The sequence below is a fragment of the Portunus trituberculatus genome, chromosome 47 (genome assembly GCF_017591435.1).
Source record: "Portunus trituberculatus isolate SZX2019 chromosome 47, ASM1759143v1, whole genome shotgun sequence".
Lineage (NCBI taxonomy): Eukaryota > Metazoa > Arthropoda > Malacostraca > Decapoda > Portunidae > Portunus > Portunus trituberculatus.
The window spans coordinates 28620750-28647020 of record NC_059301.1 but is presented as its reverse complement, the minus strand read 5'-3'; the positions used below and the strand labels follow the sequence as shown (position 1 = coordinate 28647020).

The window sequence follows — 26271 nt, the reverse complement described above, 5'->3', positions numbered from 1 at the left end:
TACCCAATGGCATAGACTGTTCCCATCTCTCTCTCTCTCTCTCTCTCTCTCTCTCTCTCTCTCTCTCTCTCTCTCTCTCTCTCTCTCTCTCTCTCTCTCTCTCTCTCTCTCTCTCTCTCTCTCTCAAGATAAGTTACATGCGTCCCGCCTTGTAACATTCATGAAAACACACACACACACACACACACACACACACACACACACACACACACACACACACACACACACACACACACACAAACAACAAATTTTCTAATCTCTCTCTCTCTCTCTCTCTCTCTCTCTCTCTCTCTCTCTCTCTCTCTCTCTCTCTCTCTCTCTCTCTCTCTCTCTCTCTCTCTTCTCTCCTCTCCTCCTCCCTCTTCCTCTCGAAATATAAGCTACATGCGTCCGCTTGTGTCTAAAAGAGCAAATGTCACTCTCGTCCTCTCTCTCTCTCTCTCTCTCTCTCTCTCTCTCTCTCTCTCTCTCTCTCTCTCTCTCTCTCTCTCTCTCTCTCTCTCTCTCTCCGAAGAGAGAAGCGTCCTTTCCTCTTCGAAGGCGATATAGTGACTAAAAAATAGCAGCATAATACACAAAGACGACAAGTATGACAAGCTTGCACGAGTTTACCGCTCTCGGGCGCGCGGCACTACCACCCGTATGTCATACAGGCGGGCTTTTTTAACATCCGGAGTGAAGGGGTTAAGGAAGAATGGCTCAATTTTGACCACGCCATCCTTGAAAATCTTGCTAATTCACTGCCTTCACGCTTAAAGGAGTGCATTAGGAGGAAGGGAAAGCCCATCGACTATTAAGCGATCGTAAGTACCGATTTGACTTTATTTTTCAATATTATTCATACTGTTTATCAACAGAGTTGGCGCCGCATAATGCAATGACCGGCACTGTATATATATGAGTTTCCGTACATTTCAAAGCATATTATCAAGTTTTCAACCAATCATTGTTTATGGTCATTCAGGTATGTTAAAGATTATATTGTTATATTATTTACAACTATATAGGAATATGAAACACAAGTTTGTTTTTGTTGTTGATTAGGGCCACGAACGCGAAGGACTGCAGGTTGCCGAGAGGGGTGGCCCTGAGGCCGCCAGGAGGGTGGGCAGGTCGAATGTTGTGACGCCCAGGGCAGACAGCTGGGAGCGTAGTGCAGTGCGGTGGGAGTAGAAGCGTGGGCAGCGGGGCAGGAAATGCAATAGGAAAGGGCAATAGGGATCAGCAGACAGGCGCAGACGGTGCAAGTGAGCTGCGAGTGTCGTGTGGCCCAGGCGAAGGCTCTGGAGTTGTTATTGTTGTGATGGGTGCGCGAACCCTCAAGGTCGTCAACCTCCCCGTTGTCATGGTAACGGGCTTCCCATTTTCTTCTTCACTCCCTCACACACAGCTGCTGCCTCCCTTCTCATGTCTTTAATTATGTCCTCTTTTTCTTGTAGCGTAATGGTTTTCCTTTTCTTAGCATCACTGCTGTCACTAAGGAGTTTTCTCTTTGGTGCCATTGAGCAAGATACTAAGAACTTGAGTCAGTAAACGCAGAAGCAGGATAACACTCTTGCCAGGGGCGACGGTGTGGTGGAACTGAGGCACGGTGTTATTGTATTCAAGCGTGAGGCGGGCGGTGTGACGGGTAACCACCAACAATAACAATAAATCCAGCGCTTTATGATTTATAAATTTTCAATTTTTTTAATCTTAATTTGCCGTATAGTGGACTGACGTAATTACGAGTTTGATGTAACTCGAGGCCGACGTAACCAGGGACTTTACTGTATATATATATATATATATATATATATATATATATATATATATATATATATATATATATATATATATATATATATATATATATATATATATATATATATATATATATATATATACATACATACATACATACATACATACATACATACATACAGGCAAGCCCCGCTTAACGAAGGTTCACAACGAAATTTCGCTACAACAAAGGTTTCCTTTTACTACCCTCTGCTCGTTTAACAAACACCAAACTCGCTTTAACAAAATTTTATCCAGGTAATTTTTTCCAAGTTTGAAAGCCCCGCCATATACACCAGTGCCTCTTGTGGACAAAACGCGCACCACTCACTCACAACGTCAGCAGCAGCTCGTCTTCCCTCGCTCTACATGCCACCAGAACATCCTGCAATGTCGCCTAGCGTTGCTAAGAAGACAAGGAAGTCTCTTAATCTCGAAGTGAAGCTGGATGTTATTCACAGACATGAGAGAGGCGAGAAAACTAATAGCATTGCTTCCCACCATGGCTTGACTCCATCTACTGTCTACCATTTTCAAGTCAGCAGACTATATATATATATATATATATATATATATATATATATATATATATATATATATATATATATATATATATATAATGCTGTAGTCTTAAAAATTAAATACGTAAATAAAAAAAATAATTAGAAAATAATAATAATAATGCATATACAAAGTCTGAAAATATGATAATTATTCCTATTGGTAGTATTTCCATCAGAATAACAAATTCATACTTTGACTACATGTAATGCAACACAAAGAATTACAAGTTTGACAGGTGCGCAAATTAATCATGCCATAATAATACAGAAGTAAATGAAATAGAATACAATTTTGTGATAACACAAAATCTACACAACCTGCTGTATTACAAGTACCTCAGATATAGAGAAATTGTTAATCTATTTATAATATATAGGTCCAATTTAATGTTCCCTTTACAAGAAAGGTGGCTCTCTCATGCCAGAGACTTGACATGTACAGCTTTGTAGCTCGGAAAAAAAAATACACAAGTTTTTAAGTCTAATAGTTCAGTGTACATGAGACAAAAAATTCCCTATCTATCTATCTAGAAATCTGAGTATTATTCTTAAACATGGTCACCACAAAATACACTTAAACAAATTACAAAAATTAATATCACAGGAAATTTTTTTCCAAAACTCTTGGCAACTATGTGGCTCCTACAGAGGTAAAGGACTGACTAGGGCAACGTACATGTCACTTAATCCATATATGTAAGAAACTCAACATGATGCAAATAATGCTTCTTATGTAATGTCTGACATCAGAACAAACTAATCCCTTTCAATATTTAGCATGGAGACCTGGTCTTTCAGAGCTGCGAGGTGACTTTTAGCACTTTCACATCCAAACATCAATAGTCCTGCGGAGTTCCATGTCAGACTTTTAGTGATAGAAGCAATTATTAGCACAAGAAAATAATGGCAGGTTTTCTGTTCAACACGAACTGTATACCTATGTAATTAAAGAGCCACGTTCATGTTATGTTCACACCACATCTTTTTAGTGCTTTCAATGTGGTACTTTGCACTAATCATAGGCAGATCAGAGCACCATAAGGTAGTGGTCTCACCATTTTGTTTATTCATACTTTCAGTATACTAGTATTATGCACATAATAGCACTATATTGTAGAGGGTAATATGACAGTCATTTCCAAAGTTCAGTTATTAACAGGATACCTATGTTATGTGCTGTATGCATAACACTCACAGCTGTGACCTGCAAAGCTTCAGTAGTATTTCTGTGTGTTCGCACTGTTGTTTGTGGTTTGCACTTAAATCCCTCCTTCATCATCCTCCATCTTGGTCAGTGGCTGTGTGGAACCATTCTTTCATAATGATTTCAACAGAGGCTGCTGTTGTATGCCTATATAGTCAGGATGTTTGCACACCCTTTCTGTCAAAAAAAATGTTCTTATTAGTTAATTTCTATTTATCCCCCTCATTAAATATAGTCACAGTTTCTGAAACCTTGAACATTTGGTTGCCTGACTTACACCACTTTTGCACTACCATTTATACAAGGCTTATATAGTAATGACAGTATATAAATATCACTGATTTGTCACATGAAAGAAACAGCACTCAAACATTTTCCTTGAGTGGGAGAGGCGTGCTATAAGCAAGGAGGGAATGCATGGACTGAGGGAGGTGGAAGCCCTTCTGCCGTAGCCAACCCCTTATGGGACACTCCTGCAGAGAGTGAGGCATAAGAGAGAATAGAATAGATAAATAGATTCAAACAAATTCAACTACTATACTTACTGATAATGGTATCCTGCAACTTCAAGATGCCAAAGCTCTGTTTCTCTCCTTTGCCACACCAGTTGTATTGCATAGCCAAGGAGTTTGTCACAGCATACCTAAGAATGCACCTCATTGTGTCTTGCAGGTTAGCACCCCCTATCACACAAAAATGTGCAATCTGAAATGGAAAAGGAAAATCTTATACCTAATCTAACACACACAATCATTCACAAATAGTCACCACTCCAATGCTTACTATAAACTAATTTGAAGTAATGTTTATAATCAGATCACATCCCACTCAATTAAAAAAGACTCGAGAAAACTGCTTGTTCAGCTTCATATTCACCCCTCAAGGATGTAACTGTAAAAATTTACCCAAAATCCTTCGTTCCCATGCAAGGATAATTAAGATTAAGGTAACATAATTTACAACTTTCTTCTCTTCATTGGGACCAAGCAGTTTGGATTCACATGATGAAATATCATTTCTATCATTCAAAGGGAAATGTATTCCCTCCAGCATCCTCTCATTCTGCTCTTCAGTGGATGAGTTTCTTAGCAGTGTGGTAATTGTACATTGAGGGAAAGAGAGTGCAGAGTTCCTCCAACACCATCACCAGCTGTAATGCAGTGCATATTACCCACATATGTAATATATCTAATTATATTACATAAAACAAAAATAATGTGCATACAATCACATGTGGTTGCATATATCATTAAAAACTGTGAGCACCATTTGATTTCTCCTGCCATCAGCTTTAAAAAGTTACAGTATAGCAAATATGTACATTGTGCATTAGTGGTGTACAACAGAATTCAAAGTCTGTTAGTGCTTTTATCTATCATGCTTTCATTAGGAGACTGAGGCTATGGCTCAACCATAGAGAGAGAGAGAGAGTTAGTGTGGAGATGAAAATTTGTTCAGCCATATCTTGGCATCTACTTCTAACTTCTCTGTCACTAGAATGAACAAATGCTAAGCTTGACTAACAACAGAATCAAAATTACTTGCCTTTTATTGAGATGAGAGAGTTTTCTTGGAGAGCGTCGATCCCGCAGCCCGCCATTAGTGTTTTGAACTTTGAGTCGTTGTTGTGTTGTTGTGGCTATTGCAGTGCGGCACTGTTGCCAGTTAATAGCATTTTCAACCATGGATCCTGTACATTACCAATGTTTTATGGACTTTTGAGGGCATCTAAGCGTAAAGTGATGGTGTATGCAGACATTGTAGTAATCATTGCAGAAATTTTTCTCCTTCATAGTCGTTATAAACATCAAAAAGGCAAAGTGGTATCAGTGGCTGGCGCCTTCCTTAAAACACCTGACAACGCAAATATGATGTTCGCTTTTCTATCTGGTATATTTATCATGTCTTTGCATTCCACTTGAATACATATCTCAAGACAAATTGATATCATTTACAAACAGAATTACATAATACCTTTGTTAAAGAACTTGCAATGTCGTTTAGATAGTCTTTTATATATTATTCTTCCATATTGATAAGATTAGTTTATTTTACATGTTTCTCAATGTAATTCATTTGAGGCAATGACTACCATGATTCATGTAAGTTGGGATATGTCAAAAACCGAAAATTCCTTCAATGTCTCACTAAACATACTCTGCTAAAAGTTTAAGTCCAAAGCGGCCAATAGTAGGCACAACAGAGTCATGTCTGCCCACATTTAGCCACCCCCGGCCTCTCTTAAGCCACCGGCGGGCCACCGGTCATTCTTTTGCTGGGAGTTACCTGTATATCATACATACAAATTAGATAATACAGGGGATCCTCGTGATTCAACTGTTCGCAGTTCAAATTATCGCCAATTCAAACTCAGTTAATTAATACCCAATCCTCAAGGTTCGACCAACTGACTCACCAATTCGACATTCATATCTCGCGCGCCACCCACCTGGTCAAATCCGCCGTCACCACAAATTTATTCCCAGCCCGCCAGGCAGAAGTGTAAACCAACGCTACCCTGTGCCACACAGATTGGGCGAAAAGTAGCGGATTGGGCTACTTTTGAAGGGTATGCGCTACTTAAATTCATAATCTGCTACCTGTGATTTTTGGGGCTACTTAATTCATGATATGTTTGGACTGCTTGATGACATTACTGGGCTACATTTGCAATTTTTCTAAATGTTAATAATAATAATGATGACATTAATAACGTTAATAAAAGCAAGAATGATAATAATAATAATACTAGTAATATTAACCGTGACATTGAGAACAATGTAGTTATGGTGCTTTTTCTTTTTTGTGGTGAGTAGGCAACTGATGACATCACAGTTCTCTCGCCTCACCATACGTCCATACGTCCAGAAAATGACTTACTAGACAATGCAAATCTTGAATAAAAGTGATGCAGAGGAAGTGAAAGGAAAAATCTTTAAGGCAATAAGAATGATTAAGTTTTGTTAAGAAGAAAAATATTTTGGTTAAATTTAAGAAAGAATGGAAATTATTTATAAAAAAAAAAAGCCAAAGAAAACTTATGGAAAAAATGGTACATCATGAAAGAGGACTCCAGTCCCCTCCCCATAACCCCATGGAAAGAAATGTGAGTGCATAGTGGTAAATACAAAATATAGTAGTTAAAGTAATATGTAGTAGTTCTTGTATTGGACTACATTGTGGTGAAATCTGCTCCTTTTCTAGCATGCTTATGCTACTTTTCATTAAGAAAATCTGGCAACACTGCCTGTATGTCACTTCCTCTGCGTCTCTCTCGCCCCAGGCGTTGTCCATGCAGGCAATGCTCCGCCATTCCACCTCCTGCCTCCACGCCAGTTAGACCATTCCGCGCAAAGCCACCTTCAGCCCCAGCCCTAAGAAGCACAATTTCCTGCGTTTCAAAGATAAACTTGAGCTTATAAGAAAGTGTGAGGCAGGTATAGCTCACAATGTGGTTGCAGCGCAAATGGGTGTCCCTAGATCAACAGTATCATCAATTTGGAAGAACAGGGACAAGTACTATGAGACTGCTGCCGTGGTACAGTGGAACCATGCGTGCTTTGGGGTTCGAGGGGTCTCCAAGCACACGGGTTCGAATCCTGTCAAACTGTCCGAGTGTAGGTTGGGTTTCCTCACTCGGGGCAACGGTTTCCTAGCGGGTGGGCTTTGAGATAGGAGGTACCCAAAAAAGTACCTCCTTTTGCCCATAAATTCCCGTGAAAAGCCCACATGGTATAGATAAAAAGAAAAAAAATTTTTTCAAAAATGTACTGTACAGCACCCTAATGTATTTAATAAAAAAGTTAGATATAAATGAAGCCTTTAATAGTACTGAATTAGTTTAAGTTAGTGTTTTTTAGAGGTTATAATGATGTTTTGGGAGTTTAGGGTGGAGGTTGGTCCCTATCCCCCCTAATTCTTAAGTATCTTATACGAAAAATTGCTTCACGATTCGAATAAACGCTGATTCGACCGATGAAAACACGCCCTAACCCCATCGAATTGTGAGGATTCCCTGTACAGTGTTTTCCAGCTTTAGTGGACTCTGGTGAGAGGAGGGAAGCTGTCTTTGGGGCAAAGGTATGGCTGAACAAGGTCATGTACACATGTAAATATACATGTGCATTTAGGTGTACGTAAACATGTACATATACATGTGCATATAAATGAAGGATAAATAAATATGTAAATCAGGTGGAAGTTGGCATGAAAGTTGATTTTTCTGGGTATAGCAATTACTTAAGACATGTCAAATTCTCTCTCTCTCTCTCTCTCTCTCTCTCTCTCTCTCTCTCTCTCTCTCTCTCTCTCTCTCTCTCTCTCTCTCTCTCTCTCTCTCTCTCTCTCTCTCTCTCTCTCTCTCTCTAGGTTTTACTTAGAATGATGTGTGATTTCATGTCACTGGACTTTGGAAAAATCACTGAAATTTTACTTCACTATTTGTTCCATGCCATGTATAATACAAGATAAACCAATCTTTTTGTCATAATTTCTCCTAGAAATGTCCTGCTGTATTTCTTTCAATATTGTAACTGTTTTGCTTTAACATCATTGATAATGATGTTAATGACATATTTACGAAACTATAATGTAATTTACATAAGTCAAACCATCAGTTCTTTCTTAGTTTTCGTCTGGTAATGAAAAAGAAAGTGGCAATTTCCCATTGCTCAGCACAGGAGAGACCAGTGTTTTGGGTGTAAGTTGTGATCGTAAGCTCTGCCACTGCCTAGTAAGCTCCACCAACTGGTTCCACTTTTTAGTACAGCGGGATAGGCACATGTCGCCTCCTTATAATCTAACCTCCTTGCGGGCAACAAATAACAGCTCCTGGTGCCATATCCAGACTGGATGGAGACAGTGACTCAGAGGCAGCTCTCTCTCTCTCTCTCTCTCTCTCTCTCTCTCTCTCTCTCTCTCTCTCTCTCTCTCTCTCTCTCTCTCTCTCTCTCTCTCTCTCTCCACTACAGAAATAATGATGATGGTAAGTGATTTTTCATAACAGGTACTACATACAATAAGAAATAAACACAGGAAAATTTTATAGAAAAAAAATTATAGTTTGCCTTCTCAAGGCCATTCTCTGAGGATGACAAACAAGATAAAATGTTAATATTTATGGTAAGCTAATCTATTGGTACCATAAAAAAAATTACACAGGGGATCCTCGCAATTCGACAGGGTTAGGGCAGTTTTTTATTTGTCGAATTAGCATTTTTTCGAATCGTGAAGCAATTTTTTTCATAAGATACTTAAGAATTAGTGAGGATAGGGACCAACCAGCTTAGACCCCCCAAAACATCACTATAACCTCTAAAGAACACTAATTTAGACTAAATCAGTACTGTTAAAGGCTTCATTTATATCTAACTTCTTTTATTAAACACATTAGTGTGCTGTACAGTACATTTTTGGAAATAAAAACACTTGCAGCAGTCTCGCAATACTTGTCCCTGTTCTTCCAAATTGTTGATATTGTTGATCTAGGGACACCCATTTGCGCTGCAAGATAAGCTCAAGCTTAGGGCTGGGGCTGGAGGTGGCTTTCCATCGGTTTGAGTCAGACGAAACACACCATTTTCCTCTAGCATCAATTTTTAGTCAGATTAAGATATATGGTTTCTAATTAACACTTTTATAAAGAAAAAATTTTTTCTTGTAAATTGGAATGATGCTATAATCTCAAATCAATAGAATTTTGATAAGTAGATGTATATATATATATATATATATATATATATATATATATATATATATATATATATATATATATATATATATATATATATATATATATATATATATATATTTTTTTTTTTTTTTTTTTTTTTTTTTTTTAGCCTAACAGTAAAAAGTAGTTCAGTTATTTGTTTACTTTTGTCTGGGACTGCGATGCTCCAATGCAGTACTTTCAAGGAACAGCTGGCCAAGATGAGCAGCTCTGTTGTATACGAGTGGACAAAACTGTCTAAAGAGTTTCTCACAAGGAATATTAAAGGTAAAAAATAGCAATGAAAAATAGCAACGTCTTGCTGGGGGTGAAGGGGCCGCCATGTTTGTTTACAGTTGACAAACACGACAAAGGCGGAAGCGAGCTTGTGTGTAACGACCAGCATTGACAAAAGTTGACAGTCTTCAGAAAGTTGACAGAAAAAATTGATGGAAAAGTGTTCGTGTGACTCTGCCTTAAGCGACGACACAGATTAGCATCGGTTTACACTTTCACCTGGCGGGTTTGCGGTGAATTTGGGATGGTGGCAGATTTGACCGGGTGGGTGGCGCACAAGATATGAATGTCGAATTGGCGAGTCAGTCGGTCGAACCTTGAGGATTGGGTATTAATTAACTGAGTTCGAATTGGCGATAATTCAAACTGCAAACGGTCGAATCATGAGGATCCCCTGTATATAAAAAAATCAAGTAATTATTTCAAGCATGGCACATCAGTACTTATCTTGATATAAGAGAGTCATACACCTTTGTAAAAATAATGAAAGTCAAGTATGGTATTGTATCATATATGACCTACATTCTGAGAGATCTCATACAGTACAGGCAACCCCCGCTTAACAAAGGTTCACACAACGAAATTTCACTACAATGAAGGTTTCCTTTTACTACCATCTGCTCGTTTAACGAACACCAAACTCGCTTTAACAAAATTTTATCTAGGTAATTTTTTCCAAGTTTGAAAGCCACGCCGTATCACACAAGCCGACAGGCTTTTGAATACACCAGCGCCTCTCGTGGACAAAATGCGCACCACGCACTCCCCCTAGTTCAAAACAATAACAGCGTCAGCAGCAGCTTGTCTTCCCTCGCTCAACATGCCACCAAAACGCCCTGCAATGTCACCTAACATTGCTAAGAAGACCAGAGAGTCTCTTACTCTCAAAGTGAAGCTGGATATTACTCACAGACATGAGAGAGGCGAGAAAACTAATAGCATTGCTCACCGCCATGGCTTGTCTCCATCTATTGTCTACCATTTTCAAGTCAGCAGACTCTATTAAGAAGGCTGGTGAGATCATATCTTCCTTGCAAGCTAAAAGAACCACCTGGACTCATGACTCTGCAGTGGATAAAATGGAAAGCCTTGTGGAAATGTGGTTCATAAGTTTTGTATGCAGTGCAATGATGCGTCTTTTGTTTACATTCCACAGGTTGCCAGCTAGCGTATTTCCCGCTCCACTCTCCCTCCCCTCATAAATTGAAGATCATCAACATTATAAAGTTACTTACATACATACATTAGTGTACATTATAATGACTTAAGTCTTAAATTAAACTGCTTAAATGTTTAACTTCATAATTTTTACTTTCATTAAATCTTTTACTGTACTATGATGCACTCTTGCTTTGTTTACTCTCAATGGAAGCTCAAGTCAGGAGTTAAACTTGTTAAAATTGGTTCACTTAACAAAAATTTGCTTAACGAAGGGTTTTTAGGAACGTAACCCGTTTGTTAGGGGGTGTTGCCTGTATCCGGGAAAGAGAACACCATCTTAGCAGAAAGCAACCATGACGCAACATGTTTGTCATTGGATATGTCAAGAGTGTCCTGATTATACAAAATAAGCATCATCGTGTTGAAGGGATTAATCCTTGGTCACCCCCTTACATTAATCAGGAAATAAACTTTCGAAGTTGAAATAGAAAAGAATAATAGTAAGAAATAAGATTGAAGATTGATGCCTTTAGCAAAAGGATTAAACCAATAGAATTTTCCTTAGGTCAGGGCAAATCCTTGTGTTCCTTTAAGTCTTGGTGAAATTGTTCAGGATCTAAGTTTGGAGTGTTAGATACAACACTTCAAATCACAGGAATTTATGAACTGAAAATCGATCCACTTATATGGGAAAAAGTTGTTTGGAGTCATCTGCATGAAGATGGACTATGTTTTAAAGAAATGTGTCGCAAATTCAGGAATGAATTATATTGTAAATTTTATTATTTATTTTCTTAAAATTTCTCTTCCAACACAGAATCAAACTCAGATAGGGACTTGTTGCCTCAGCCCTTACCTGAGTGTTTCATGGGCAAATGTTTCTGTCCTTGGGGTTACTTCTATGACTACAGTCAACATGCATGCCAGGCTAACAGCACTTCAGGCTACAACTTCAATATTCAAGGAGGAGATCAAGTACAAACAGGTAATATTAGAGAAAATAGTGCAATAATCAAAAGTGCTACTGGAAGAATTTTTGGATCAATTATGAATACTTTCATTTTTCAATAAATGTGTTACATATGTCATATGCAGTTTACATTTCCTTTATTTTCAGACTCTGCATATATTATTTTTGTTATTATTTATGTGAATTTTCAGCTAATTTCATTTCATTTATCTTATTTATTTTTTTTTTTTTTGTTTGTTTCTAGTTTCTTGTCATGATGTGAATCGCTGCCACCCCAATGCTCAATGTACATACAACAGCTACACTCGGCAGTACTCATGTCAGTGTAATGCTGGATACAGCGGAGATGGATACCACTGCAATAAATTAGGTAAAATTAAGTACTGTTTTCAAATTCTGGTAATTGTAACTTAACAATGATTATAGAGAATAGATCTAATGAGAAAGGTAACTTTCTATTGTGAGATCCTTATCTATTTTTCTATATTGATTCAGATGTGTCATGTGACCATGTGGATATCTGTCACATTCATGCTCACTGTGTGTTTGATGACCAGACACTTCAGCATGTCTGTGTGTGCAGCTCAGGGTACGAAGGTGACGGTATAGTGTGTATACCACAAGGTGAGACCTTTTTTTCATTTTTTTCAATACAGTAAAATTGTTTTTATTTGTGTTGTTTTTGGAACATTTACCCATTTTGATAAAGAATATAATTCATTATATAAGGAAGAAACAGTTATGAATCTCTTTCATTAAGATGGTCATCCTATTTTGTGTGGTTTTTATACATATGCATGAAAACCACACAAAAATAAGATGACCTTCTTAATGAAAAAGATTAATAACTGTTTTTCTTCCTTATATACTGTATATATATATATATATATATATATATATATATATATATATATATATATATATATATATATATATATATATATATATATATATATATATTCAATTACATCCTTTATTAAAGAAAATTTATTATTACTGTTTAAGTGCTCATCTTTTTCTACCTAGAGAACAGATTTTAGACAGTGTATAATGGACGTCCGAACCTCAAATTCCTAGGACCTCGTACAATTCAGACTGAAAAATTCAATAGATTGTGCCCCTGGAGGCTAACCCAAAGCCAGACCTTGACTGGTCAAACCTGGCCAACCAAGGTCAAGAAGCATCTGTGTGTCTGTTTGTTATGTTTGGGTGTAGTCATCATGGCTAGGGTGATCATCAGTACCATAATTAACAAAAAGATGTTATCAAAGCAACTGATGTTGCCATAAGTTCTTTTTACTGTCTAAACAAAGACTCCATCACCACAGTCAAAACTAGTTAGAGTCACAAGGCCTGTTGTGCCCTGTATATCTATGTAGCTATTTGTGCATTCTACAAGATATTACTCCCCTGGTCTTGTTTTCCACTCACTTGGGACAGTGGATCAGCTGGAGCGTACAAAAATAGCCACCCACAAAAGAATGGCTATTCTATTCATTGAAGAAGAGCTTGTTAACAACCATGTACTAGATGCTATAGACATTATTCATAGAAACGAAAAAGTTTTATGTAGGCAAGATGAGAGATGAGAACAGAGACTGCAGAATCCTGTGAAAGGTTTGTTTACAAGATTTTCCCCTCTGATGGGTAAGCAGTTCACTTTATGTGTAACTCCCTCACCATCATCTTCATGCTCTATAAAACTTGTCCTTGAAAGATAAATAAAATTGATTTTAGTTCAATTTTTATTTACTTAGGTGTTAAGAGGCTGGATGGTTCTTCCCTTAAGGCCAAGGAAACAGATAAATCCTTCTTCCCTTTTTTTCTGCTATTTACAGTTAAGTCTATATGGTGGGTGGTAGGTTGTCTGGAGTGGGCGGATTCCCAACAACTGGTTGTACAGGTGTCAGTGTAATGGAGTAGTAGTGGAGGTTCAGGGCAGCTCCCACCCTATGGCTGATGGAAAGAAGCAGCACAGAGGGCCAAGCAATGGGATGTGGTTCGGCGGAATCCTGGGTCACAGAGAAGCACCTCTGTACTGCTCTCTGCTTCTGGTAATAGCATGAGGGGCAAGATAGGGATGGGTACAATGCACAGCACCCACAAACAGAGGGCAGGCTGGTCCAATTGGTTGCTCAGGAAGTGAAAGGAGAGGACTGAGACTAGGGACTGGTTTGCATCATGCCAGAAGAAAAAGCTGAAGAACTCTGGGGACTGGGTTGTGTCATGCCAGAATAGGGAAAGGAGAGGAAATATCTGAGAGCTAAGCTCTTCGCCGGAGGAAGAGGAGAGGAATTCTGGGGACTGGGTTGCATCGTGCCAGAGGAGGGAAAGGAGGAGGAAGAAAAGTTGTTTCCAGAGGCAAGCCTGGACCAGACCTGGCTTGCAGATAATTATCCTGCAGCTTTTATATGCCTCAGGCTTTTGTGATAACATGCTGTGCATACACTAGCCGCATTCAGACTCCTAGCTTGGCCATGGCATTGTCATTGTCGGCATCACGCTGCCCCTTCCTGCTGAAACAGGCTGTCCTTGGCTGTGCTGCATCTTTGTTGTGATAAGTCCCATGGTATGTGCCACTGTCCTTCATGGTCATCTCATAGCTGCCACCGGAGGGCAGTGATAATGGTTTCCTACCACTTCAGATGAGTAGGCTCCTTCTCAGTGGCCACTGCCATGATCGATGGTGGAAGAGTCTGCATTATTTGACCGTAGCATTCTGCTTCCTCCCAGGCTTCCTCCACAGTCATCATTCATGTTCTCATTACTTCCCTTCGTAGCTCAAAAAAAACAGAGCTTTCAAAAATCTTCTACAGCTTTCCTTCCCTTCCACTGAATGCACAAGTTGCCAGTTTTTGTGCCTTTCTTGCCAAGGCACGAAGACTGAGATCTCCTTGAGTGAGAGTAGCAAGATTCCGTCTACTTGCTTGTACTTCGTCAGGATGTCCAAGCTCTTTCCTGTGTTCTATTTTCCACTCCTCCCACATCCTGGCTGTGATGATGGAGGTTACACTGCTTCTGACATCACCAGTTGTCACCTTACACCATTTGGCATGCTAGTCTACAGTGATTTCTTAGAATTCACAATGCATCTCAAAATGTTCTTGCCAGTTGCCAATGGTGTTGTCTAAGTTGAATGGCTGCTGCTTTTCCATGATGATGTTACTTGGCCTATCAAAGAACCACCATCTGCCACCGGTGTTAGGAGGCTGCATGGTTCTTCCCCCCAAAGGACAAGGAAACAGAAAAATCCTTCTTCCTTTTCATTCTGCTATTTACAGTTTAAGTCTATATGGTGGGTGGTGGGTGGTCCGACATGGGTGGATTCTCAACCACTGGTTGTGCAATTGTCAACGTCACAAAGTAATAGTGGAGGTTTAGGGCTGCTCCGCCTCATGGAAGAGAGTTGCACGAGCAGCCAAGCGACAGGGTGCAGCTCGATGGAATCCTGAGTTCCAGAGAAGCGCCTCTCTTCTATCTGCTCCTGGTAATGGTGTGAGGTTTGAGATGGGATTGGGTACAACACAGCACCCATAGACAGGGTGTTAGCAGCAGTGTCAGGCAGACAGGTCTAGCCGGCATCTCAAAAGTGAAAGGGTAGGGCTGAGACTGGGGACTTGGGACTGGTTTGCACCATGCCAGAAGGAATAAATGAGAAACTGAGGACTGGGTTGTGTCATGCCAGAAGAGGGAAGGGTGACGAACTCAGGGGAACTTTGGGGACTGGGTTGCATCATGTGAGAAGAGGGAAGGGTGAGGAACACTTGAAAGTAATTTTTTCACACCAGGAGGAAAGGAACTCTGTGGACTGGGTTGCATCACACTAGAAGAGGGAAGAGTGAGGAACTCTGCAGACTGGGTTGCGTCACACCAGAAGAGGGAGAAGAGAGGAAATATCTGGAAGTTAAGCTCTTTGCCAGAGGAAGAGGAGAGCAACTCTGGGGACTGAGTTGCATCATGCCAGAGGAGGGCGAGGAGGAAGAGTTTTTTTCAGGGGGCAAATCTGGTTTGGACCTGGCTTGCAGGTACTCATCCTGTGGCTTTTATATGCCTCAGTCTCCAGTGGGGACACACTGTGCATGCACCCACTACATTCAGACTCCCATCTTGGCCATGGTGTCGCCGTCATCAATGGCATCAAATTACCTAAGAATGATAGGTCTTAGAAAGGATTAAAATTATTTCTTTATTTTCTATGGAAAAAAACATTTCAGGTCTCAACCAGTTCATTCCTTGAACAGCTTTCTGGAATGTGTTGCGTTTGAGTTCTGAGGGTCCACTTTATCTACAGTTTCTTGTTTCCCTTAGATGAATGCAACAGTGTTGTGGACTGTGATGTCAATGCCCAGTGTTTGTATGATAGCTCCAGCCAGCGATATAAGTGTGTCTGTAATGCTGGTTATGAGGGAGATGGCCACATTTGTACCACTTCAGGAGGTATGTACTTTGTTCCTTCTCACTTTTAATCATCCAACAAGTGTTTTTACTATTATTATTATTATTAATATTAATATTATATTATTTCCTGGATTCTTTATTTTGTTGATGCATTTCAGAGGCAGGCTGTAACATTGTCAACAATTGTGATCTTAATGCCAATTGCATCTATGACACTTATGCTCTGAGTTACCGCTGCCAGTGTCGTGATGGCTATGAAGGAGATGGTCTTTTCTGTTCACCAGTTCAGGTATTTATTATAATTAAGATAAGCAACCTACTACTTGAGGAATAATTACATTTATTTTGCTAGAATTTTGTATTAAATTTATCTTTTTTAGATTATAGTAGTGTGAAAAGAATATGCTTAACCTTGTATATTGGCCATGCCTTCCAACAGCAGCAGTCAGCAAGAGCTGCTTTAATTCAGTGACCATTTATCCATAATGACCATATTCATTGCTTGAAGATCTGTATACCTTTTTTAATATTGGTCTTACATGCATCAACAGAGGGTAAATGACTTCCATTTCATAATAACAATAAGGTTGTTCACTTGTTATACAATAAGGTTTAATTGTATATAGCAAAATTATATATTAATAACCAATTTTCTATTTCTTTTTTAGTGGCTTAAAACAAATGTGGTTTCTGTATCTCATCTCCATAAGGATTATAAACTGGTACACTCTAGATTCTGAAGATTTGAGTAATTAGGTTTTTACTTATAATTTTGTATGTCTCAGACTTTATATATTCAATAAGATTTACAGTACTTAAAGTAAAGTTTTGTATAATAATATTGTAATTCTTTTTACAGATTGGCTGTAATGTTCTCCAGAACTGTGGAAAAAATGCTGTGTGTTCATACAACATAGAAGCCCAGGGATATCGTTGCAAATGTCAGGAAGTTAGTGAGACAGTTTGGGGTATAATTTATATTTTCTTTTCCTTCTTCTATTACAGTATGTGCTGAGTACTTTTTGAGGCTGACAACAGTTAAGGTTTTCCCTGAGCAAGTTTTGTTTCCCCAATCTTTGGCTCTTTACTACAACTGGATTTGTTTTTATTTGACTCCCTTCCTTTCTTGTTTGATGCCACAGATTGGAAAATTTAAGGGGACCTTCCGGTGGCCATGGTATCGAAAAATCTGAAAAATATCGAAAATCCCCCAAACACCACCAAAGCATCCCCAAACATATGGCAACATAGTGATGGAGTATTTTGAGGAAATACGCTAAAATACGTGGGGTATTTAAACTTTAAAGGGCCCCTGCCACGGCCACTGCAGCCCCAGGCCTTCCCCCTTCCCTATTCTCTGTACCATAAATGATGATAATAAGCACGGAAAAAGCCATGAAAAGTTGTTTCTTTGGTAAGGAAAGGTGGGTGCTGGCGTACACAGGAACACACCCTCTCCCCTTCCATTTCAGTGTCCATGTGACTGCGATGGGAGGAGGATCTATTGAGTATATCACCCGTTATTTCACACCTTGCAAGCCACAATCCAGCCTATTTTACCTGCCTTTTTTGCCTTACAATGTCTAAACAAGCGGTGCAAGTGGAAATTACAAGTTGTACCGGCCATGCATGGATGGGAGACACCCTCGCCTTCGAGCAACTAATAACCACAATCATTGTAGGGGCGGCCAGGTGCCATATGAGTCTTACAGAATATTCTAAACATGCCTAAAAAGCATATATGATGCACATGGTGGTGTATGAGCATGAAATATCCAACCCAAATAAATGTACAGGGTCATAGAGGATGAAAATGACATCCCTGGGGTTTTTTGCCTTTTTCTCAGTTTCCACCTTTTATCATTCAAATTGTATCTTCTCGCATGTTTCTCAACAGATTTGCAATTTTGAGGTATCATTTTGAGGCTCAATGAAGCTGCTACATTTCCATCTCATAGAATTTGGAATTTTTTTTAAGTGCCGCAATATAATTTTATATAGAAAAAAAAATCAAAAAAATTTAAAAATTCATAATGGCCATCAAAATAAAAAATCTAAATTCTATGAGATGGAAAGTTTTGTTATACGACATACTTCATATCCATACTGACAAAATTGAAATATGTCCTCTGGTGACAAAGTTTATAGGAAAAATATATTTTTCAAAAAATTTTTTTTTTTTTTTTTTCATACAGTTATTTATGGGTCAATTCGCTTGTAACTACTAAACTAACATTGTGTAATAAACATCTATCAGCCAAAAAAAAAAAAAAAAAATTACCCACATACCTCTTTTTTTTCGATTTTTCAAAAACCTCACCGGACGGTCCCCTTAAGAAAACAAGGAGAAAGAGAGAGAGAGAGAATTGTAGTGTATGAGTGAGGGGTGAAAAAAGAAATAGGATTGGTTATGAGTTACAGCTTCAGTAGATCTTATTAATTCAGATTATTATTTGTTTTCCCTAGGGTTATGAGGGAGATGGATTCTTCTGCAAGTCCACAAGGTCCTGCCAGCTGGATCCATCATTGTGCCACCCTCAGGCTGTGTGTGTGTCCGACTCACAGTCTTCATTTGGATTTTCATGTCGCTGTCAGGAAGGCTTTACTGGTGATGGACACCACTGTCTTGGTAAACTCTTTTTCTCTTTACATACATAAAAAAGCATTATGACATAGCATTTTGTATTGCTATTATGTACATTTTCCCTGTATTCTTAATTTTATTGATTCATTTTTCTCATTTATTTATTTAGTTTTTTATTTATTTATTTTTTATTTTTTTTTATTTATTTATTTTTTTTTTTTTTTTTTTATTTATTTATTTTTTTTTTTTATGTAGAAAGGAACTGGCCAAGGGCAACAAATATTCTGATAAAAAAAAGGCTGACTAAAATGCTGTTCCCTTAACGTGGACAAAAGAGTTAGTCAAATGTATGGGATAAATGTCTTGAAATTTCTCTCTTAAATGAGTTCAAGTCATAGGAATGTGGAAATACAGAAACAGGCAGAGAGTTCCAGAGTTTACTAGAGAAAGGCATGATTGCCTTGTACTAGAGAGGTGGACATAATAAAAATGGGATAAAGAAGAAAGTCATATACAGAGAGACCACAGGAAGAGGAAAGGCATGTAGTACATGAGATCAGAAAAGCAGTTAGCATGAAAACAGTGGTAGAAGATCGCAACAGATACAATATTGTGGCAGTGAGAAAGAGGCAGAAAACATTCAAAGAAGATGAGTTGATAAGACAAAAAGCTTTTGATTCCATCCCATCTAAGATAACAATATGAATGGAACTCCTGATACATGTGAAGCATACTCCATACAGGGATCGGTAAGGTCCCTATACAGAGTTAGTCAGTGGGTGGATGAGAAAAACTGGCAGAACCAACTCAGAACATCTAACATCATAGAAGCTGTTTCGAATACAGATGATCAAGATATGAAGTTCAGTTTAGATTATAAAGTATGGGCCAAGGACGTTCAGTGTAGAGGAGCATAGTTGAGTATTTACTTATAGTCAAACCACGCTCTGGAGTCACTTTGGGTGGGGTCGGAAAAGGGGACTTCCCAGCTACAGCGGTGCCAAATCTCTCCCAGTACTAGGGCAATTAAAAAGGATTAGAGAACGCCTGACCCTTTTAAGCCTACACCACCCCACCACACCTCTCTCTCTCTCTCTCTCTCTCTCTCTCTCTCTCTCTCTCTCTCTCTCTCTCTCTCTCTCTCTCTCTCTCTCTCTCTCTCTCTCTCTCTCTCTCTCTCTCTCTCTCTCTCTCTCTCTGCATAATTTTGTAGAAAAGGGTAAAGAAAACTCCCAAAAAAACTTTCTAAATAATATAACATACCTATTCTGCTTTCGACTTATTTTCCCACACCACCACTGAGGTATAAGTCAAGGTTCTAAGAAGTAGTTATATACGTTGTATATAAGTTTCTTCTCTCGGCTGTGTATTAGTCCACCACGATTCGTGACGCTTCCTTCCATCTTGCTGGGTGGGTGGCCAGGTGATAAATGAATGACCCTGACCCACCTTAATCTCCGACCCGTGACCTGCCTGCCTTCCCAGACCTACTTGACAACCCCGCAAAATAGCGTTGCCACGTGTCGTGCTATTTATGTATGTATACTAATTGTTATTATCTATATTACAATACTACAGTACATTCATAACACTACAAACCCTTATTGAATCTAAAAAAGTATTTAATGGGAAATAAAACATAAGAATAATTAGTAAATAGGTGACGAATGACACGAAGTGATGTGTGTTGGGGCTGATTTGGCATAGTGGCGAGCCGGGGATTTACTGCAGCGTCCACACCCAAAGTGACTCCAGAGCGTGGTTTGACTATAGTTGTCCACATCCTTACTTAAACTATTGCAGAGTTCAATACATCAATATGAGAAACTGTATTTCTTGATGTTGCTGAGACATTTACTCTTCTTAATTTTATAGTGTGTCCTCTCCTACATATTGTCCCTTCATCAATTAGTCTCTCCAAATTTTTCTGTATATCTTTTCCCCATGGCTTAGTAATTTGTACATTGTTATGTAATCTCTCCATTCTCATCTCTCATCCAATGTTGTTTACTTCATATTTTCCAGTCACTCACCATGTCTTGTCCTTCAATTCTGGTACTACCATCTTCATTGTTGTCTTCTGTATTCTTTCCAGTTTCATTCATATTTTTCCTTCTATTTGGAGACTGTACAGGTGTCACTGAAGAAAGAGAATAGTTGTCTGGGAAGTTGTGTCTAGCTCATAGATAGAGGAAATAGGTTTTTGAGACATTGAATAATATTAAATTTGCTCTGCCCAAATCAGAAATTTTAGAGAGATGTGAAGTCAGGCATTCTGTGGCTTCCTTGCATGATCTTATTTCCTGAAGGTTTGGTCATCAATGAAAAGATCTGGAAAAATGCAGGGTACAGATTACAGGTAACTCTCGATTTTTGCAATATATTCGTTTCAAGAGGCATAACGTATATCAAAATTTGCGTAAAACAAGCTTTTAATTCTCATAAGAAACAATAGATAATAGGGGGTATGCGGGATGTGATCCCAAAAAATTTGTACAAAATACTCTTATTTATTTGGCTAAATTAACATATTTTTATTATTTACCATTCTAAATACTATAAGTGTATTTAAAGTAAAGGAAAAAACAAGAAATAATAAGAGAAAACAACAAAACAAGGAATATATAAACACAACACTCACTGCATCACTGCCTTCACCAGTCACACCACAGTCAGTCACCATCTTCCTCTGAGCTTTTCCACTTTATCAAAAATCCACTTATCAAAAATAACCCCACAGTATAAAAGTAAACACTTGTAAAAAAAAATAAACGCAAGATGCCAATGTCTTCATCCCTCACAAACACTCACTGTCCCTGTCCACCTCCTAGTCAAGAACGTCATCATCCACCTGTGCTTCCTCTGTTTCCACCGCTTCCACGATTGTCCACGTCCTCTTCTGGTACTACATCTTCCACTGGTGTTTTCTTGAAAAACTGCAGCATGGTGGTCTGGCACTTTTTCTTGGAAAATTCTTTTTGCATCACTGTGTAGTAGAAGAGTGCGTCCATGGCAGCGAAGCTTCCACCTATCGGCCAGCTGCGGAACTCTCTGGCATGCAGTTTGAAATTGCGTCTGGCACTCAGTGTGAAAATGTGGTTGGGCCAAATCGTGTATAAGCAAACCGATCGCGCAAATTTAATTAATTACAATATTTTTTTGGTCGCATATTAACAAAAACGCGTAAATTAAACACACGTAAATCAAGAGTTACCTGTAGTATCATTAGTACAGAAGTAGGTAAGAAAAGAAGTTTGTATGTATGAGTAGTTTATGAAAAAAATCAATGTAAAATTACCTGATTTTTTATTCAACACTTTTTGAAGCCATTTTCATGTTGTTAAACAGAGGCAGTGAATCATGAGAAGGACATTCTGCTCTTCAATCAGGGGTTAGCTGTCTTGCGAATGCCTGTCAATCCACGAGGAGGAAGGAGTTACATCATACACTTTGAGGCATTCATGACAGCTGTAGGTAAGTATTCTTGTTCCATTTGTACTGTGGGAAATACTATTCTATTTACATAATTGCTCCTATATTTGCTTTGCTCATTCTTGTTAGGAAGGCATTTCATGCCATTTTCTCAATATACATATTACGCTGCTCAATCCATATTTGCCCAATTTTACAATTATCATATATGGTATGTCGGAATAAAAGACAAGTTTTTTTTTGACAATTTTAAGTCTCTTATATCAAGGGGCTGTTTTATATATGTACATAGAATAAAAGACAACCCTTTAACCCTGCAGTGAACATCTTAATAAGTGCCACAGTACCTTAGATTTTAACCATACCTGGCAGCCAGTTAGATGTATGTACTATCAGATAAAAAAAATTTCTATATATAGATGTCCTTTATATTTGATTGGTGATAATGTAAGTCAGTATGTTTTTATGAATGTCTGGAGATAATCACATCCAGGACTTGTGATGTGGATGTAATGTATCCCACTTTTCATATTTTTCAAGTACAGGCAACCCCTGTTTAACGAAGGTTCACACAACGAAATTTTGCTATAATGAAGGTTTCATTTTACTACCATCTGCTCGTTTAACGAACACCAAACTCGCTTTAACGAAGTTTTATCCAGGAAATTTTTTCCAAGTTTGAAAGCCCCGCTATATCACACAAGCCGACAAGCTTTTGAATACACCAGGAGCCACAAATACTAAGGCCTGCCTCAGGAGAAATCCTGGGACACCTGTAGAATCAAGATCAAGCCTCTCGTGGACAGCACACGCACCACTCACTCCCATAACAGCGTCAGCAGCTCGTCTTCACTCGCTCAACTTACCACCAAAACGTCCTGCAATGTGGTCTACGTTCCTAAGAAGACCAGCAAGTCTCTTACTCTCAAAGTGAATATTATTCACAGACATGAGAGAGGCGAGAAAACTATAGCTTTGCTGGCCCCCATCTTGACTCCATATACTGTCTCTACTATTTTCAAGACAGCAGACTCTATTAAGAAGGCTGGTAAGACTGTATCTTCCATGCAAGCTAAAAGAACCACCTGAACTCGTGACTCTACAATGGATAAAATGGAAAGCCTTGTGGAAATGTGGTACATAAGTTTTGTATGCGGTACCATGATGCGCCCTTTGTATACATTCCACAGGTTACCGGTTAGTGTCTTTCCCATTTCACTCTCCCTCCCTTCATAAATTTAAGATCATCAACATTATAAAATTACGTACATACATACATTAGTGTACATTATAATGACTTAAATTGAATTTAACTGCCTAAATGTTAAACTTCATAATTTTTACTTTCATTAAACCTTTCACTGTATTATGATGCACTCTCGCTTTGCTTACTCTCAATGGAAGTTCAAGTCAGGGGTTAAACTTGTTATAATCGGTTCGTTTAACGAAGTTTCACTTAACAAAGTGTTTTCTAGGAACGCAACCCCTTCGTTAAGCGGGGGTTGCCTGTACTCATTTTGTACCTATTCATTTTTAGGCAGTACTGCTAGCATGTAGTACAGTTCTGTCTCTGACATGATAGACTAATAATAAAAGACAGTAGAAAAAATCCAAAAGTTCCCAATATTAGCCAATGTGCCTAGCACATCTGCCGCCAACAAAGCACAATTGGTAACCAGCATTGAGAGGCAATGTTGGCAAGTGTTTGGGTATTTGAAATGCCAAATAATAATTTATTTTGTGAATTTTGTTACTTGTAATGAATTGTCTATATAGACCAGGCTACAACTTAGTGTAGTAAAATCAGAACTAACATCTATATATATTAACAATCTGACAAATTAAGTCCCAGTTTGGAAATACAGGGGATCTTCATGATTCGACCGTTTGCAGTTCGAATTATCGTCAATTCGAACTCAGTTAATTAATACCGAATCCTCTAGGTTCAACCGACTGACTCACCAATTCAACATTCATATCTCACACGCCACCCACCTGGTCAAATCCTCCGCCACCACAAATTTGTCCCCAGCCTGCCAGGCGGAAGTGTTAATCAACTCTACCCTGTGCCGCACAGATTGGGCGAAAAGTAGCAGATTGGGCTACTTTTGAAGGGTATGCACTACAGTAAGCCCCCGAATTTAGCGAAACCCTTATTTAGCGACTGTCTGGAAAAAGGCCAAGCCCTCAAGTTTAGCGATTTTCTCTCATATTTAGCGAATGTACCGCGCTACACTGTCCTGCCTCCCGCTCGCTCTGAGCCAATCGCGTGTCTGTTTGGCAGTGACGTCAGCCCCACAGTGCCTCCGGCATTCCGGCTCGACACTTGAGCTATTGTGTGTTAATCCAGCGTGTGAACTCATTCTTTGTGCTCCCATCCTTGCTATTTAGCGAGTTTCGCTATCACCATGGCCTCCACTAGTGGTTCGGGGGGTGCTGATTCTCGTGAAGGTGGCAATGTTGCAGCTGTAAATGGGGACTCGAAATGGGGACTTTGGGCGGACGAAAGACTGATTGGTATTTTTCCCTATTTAAAGTAGTATTCAAATTTGGCGAAATTCCAATTTAGCGATGGTTTCGGCAGACTAATAGGATCACTAAATGTGGAGGCTTACTGTACTTAAAAACCTGTGATTTTTGGGCTAATTAATTCATAATATGTTTGAGCTGCTTGATGACATTATTGGGCTACATTTGCAATTTTTTCTAAATGTTAACAATAATAATGATATTAACAACATTAATAAAAGCAAGAATAATAATAATAATAGTAGTAGTAATATTAACCGTGACATTGAGAACAATGTAGTTATGGTGCTTTTTCTTTTTTTGTGGTGAGTAGGCAACTGATGACATCACGGTTCTCTCGCCTCACCATACGTCCATACGTCCAGGAAATGACTTACTAGATAATGCAAATCTTTAAAAAAGTGATGCAGAGGAAGTGAAAGGAAAAATCTTTAAGGCAATAGAAATAATTAAGTTTTGTTAAGAAGAAAAATATTTTGGTTAAATTTAAGAAAGAATGGAAATAATTTATAAAAAAAAAAAAAAAGAAAGAAGACTTATGGAAAAAATGGTACATCATGAAAGAGGACTCCAGTCCCCTCCCCATAACCCCATGGAAAGAAATGTGAGTGCATAGTGGTAAGTACAAAATATAGTAGTTAAAGTAATATGTAGTAGTTTTTCTTGTATTGGACTACATTGTGGTGAAATCTGCTACTTTTCAAGCGTGCTTCTGCTACTTTTCATTAAGAAAATCTGGCAACACTGCCTGTATGTCACTTCCTCTGCGTCTCCCTCGCCCCAGGCGTTGTCCATGCAGGCCACGGTCCGCCATTCCACCTCCTGCCTCCACGCCGCTTAGACCATTCCGCGCAAAGCCACCTCTATCCCCAGCCCTAAGAAGCACAATTTCCTGCCTTTCAAAGATAAACTTGAGTTTATAAGAAAGTGTGAGGCAGGTATAGCTCACAATGTGGTTGCAGCGCAAATGAGTGTCCCTAGATCAATAGTATCATCAATTTAGAAAAAGAGGGACAAGTACTGCGAGACCACTGCAAGTGTTTTTATTTCCAAAAATGTACTGTACAGCACCCTAATGTGTTTAATAAAAAAAAAGTTAGATATAAATGAAGCCTTTAATAGCACTGAATTAGTCTAAGTTAGTGTTTTTAAGAGGTTATAGTGATGATTTGGGGGTCTAGGCTGGAGGTTGGTTCTTATCCCCCATAATTCTTAGTATCTTATGGGAAAAATTGCTTCACGATTCGAATAAACGCTGATTCGACCAATGAAAAACCGCCCTAACCCTGTCAAATTGCGAGGATCCCCTGTACAGTGGAGACTCAATACTCGAACGTCTAAATGAGGCGTTGCATGACGTAGGGTGATAAGCGCCAAAAATAAAAAACGGAGAAAAACGCGGTCAAGTTTTTGCGACATTTGGAATGCAATACTTCAGCAACGGATCAAGCTAGAGAGTTGGGGTTGGTCTTAAAAGAAAGCTTAGAATGTCTACTTTATGTCTGTCATAAAATCAAACACATACTCTTGCCATAATATGAAAGGATTAACAGTGAAATTATTTTTTAGCTTTTTTTCACAGTGTTAAATCGGCGAAAAATGTGGTCATTGGTTTATATCTCAGAACTGTGATACGTTGTT

General features: G+C 38.7%; 1 protein-coding gene across 1 annotated transcript in view; it reads left to right on the top strand.

Moving 5' to 3' along the window:
- Window positions 1-9441: 9441 nt before the first annotated feature.
- LOC123498179 (nidogen-like) overlaps window positions 9442-26271 on the top strand; it is a 25567-nt gene continuing 8737 nt past the window's right edge. The window contains exons 1-9 of the mRNA XM_045245345.1: window positions 9442-9547; window positions 11535-11702; window positions 11932-12057; window positions 12183-12311; window positions 15996-16124; window positions 16244-16374; window positions 16945-17034; window positions 18552-18714; window positions 22018-22143. Coding sequence (XP_045101280.1) covers window positions 9442-9547; window positions 11535-11702; window positions 11932-12057; window positions 12183-12311; window positions 15996-16124; window positions 16244-16374; window positions 16945-17034; window positions 18552-18714; window positions 22018-22143 — 1168 coding nt within the window. The remainder of the gene's footprint in view (window positions 9548-11534; window positions 11703-11931; window positions 12058-12182; window positions 12312-15995; window positions 16125-16243; window positions 16375-16944; window positions 17035-18551; window positions 18715-22017; window positions 22144-26271) is intronic.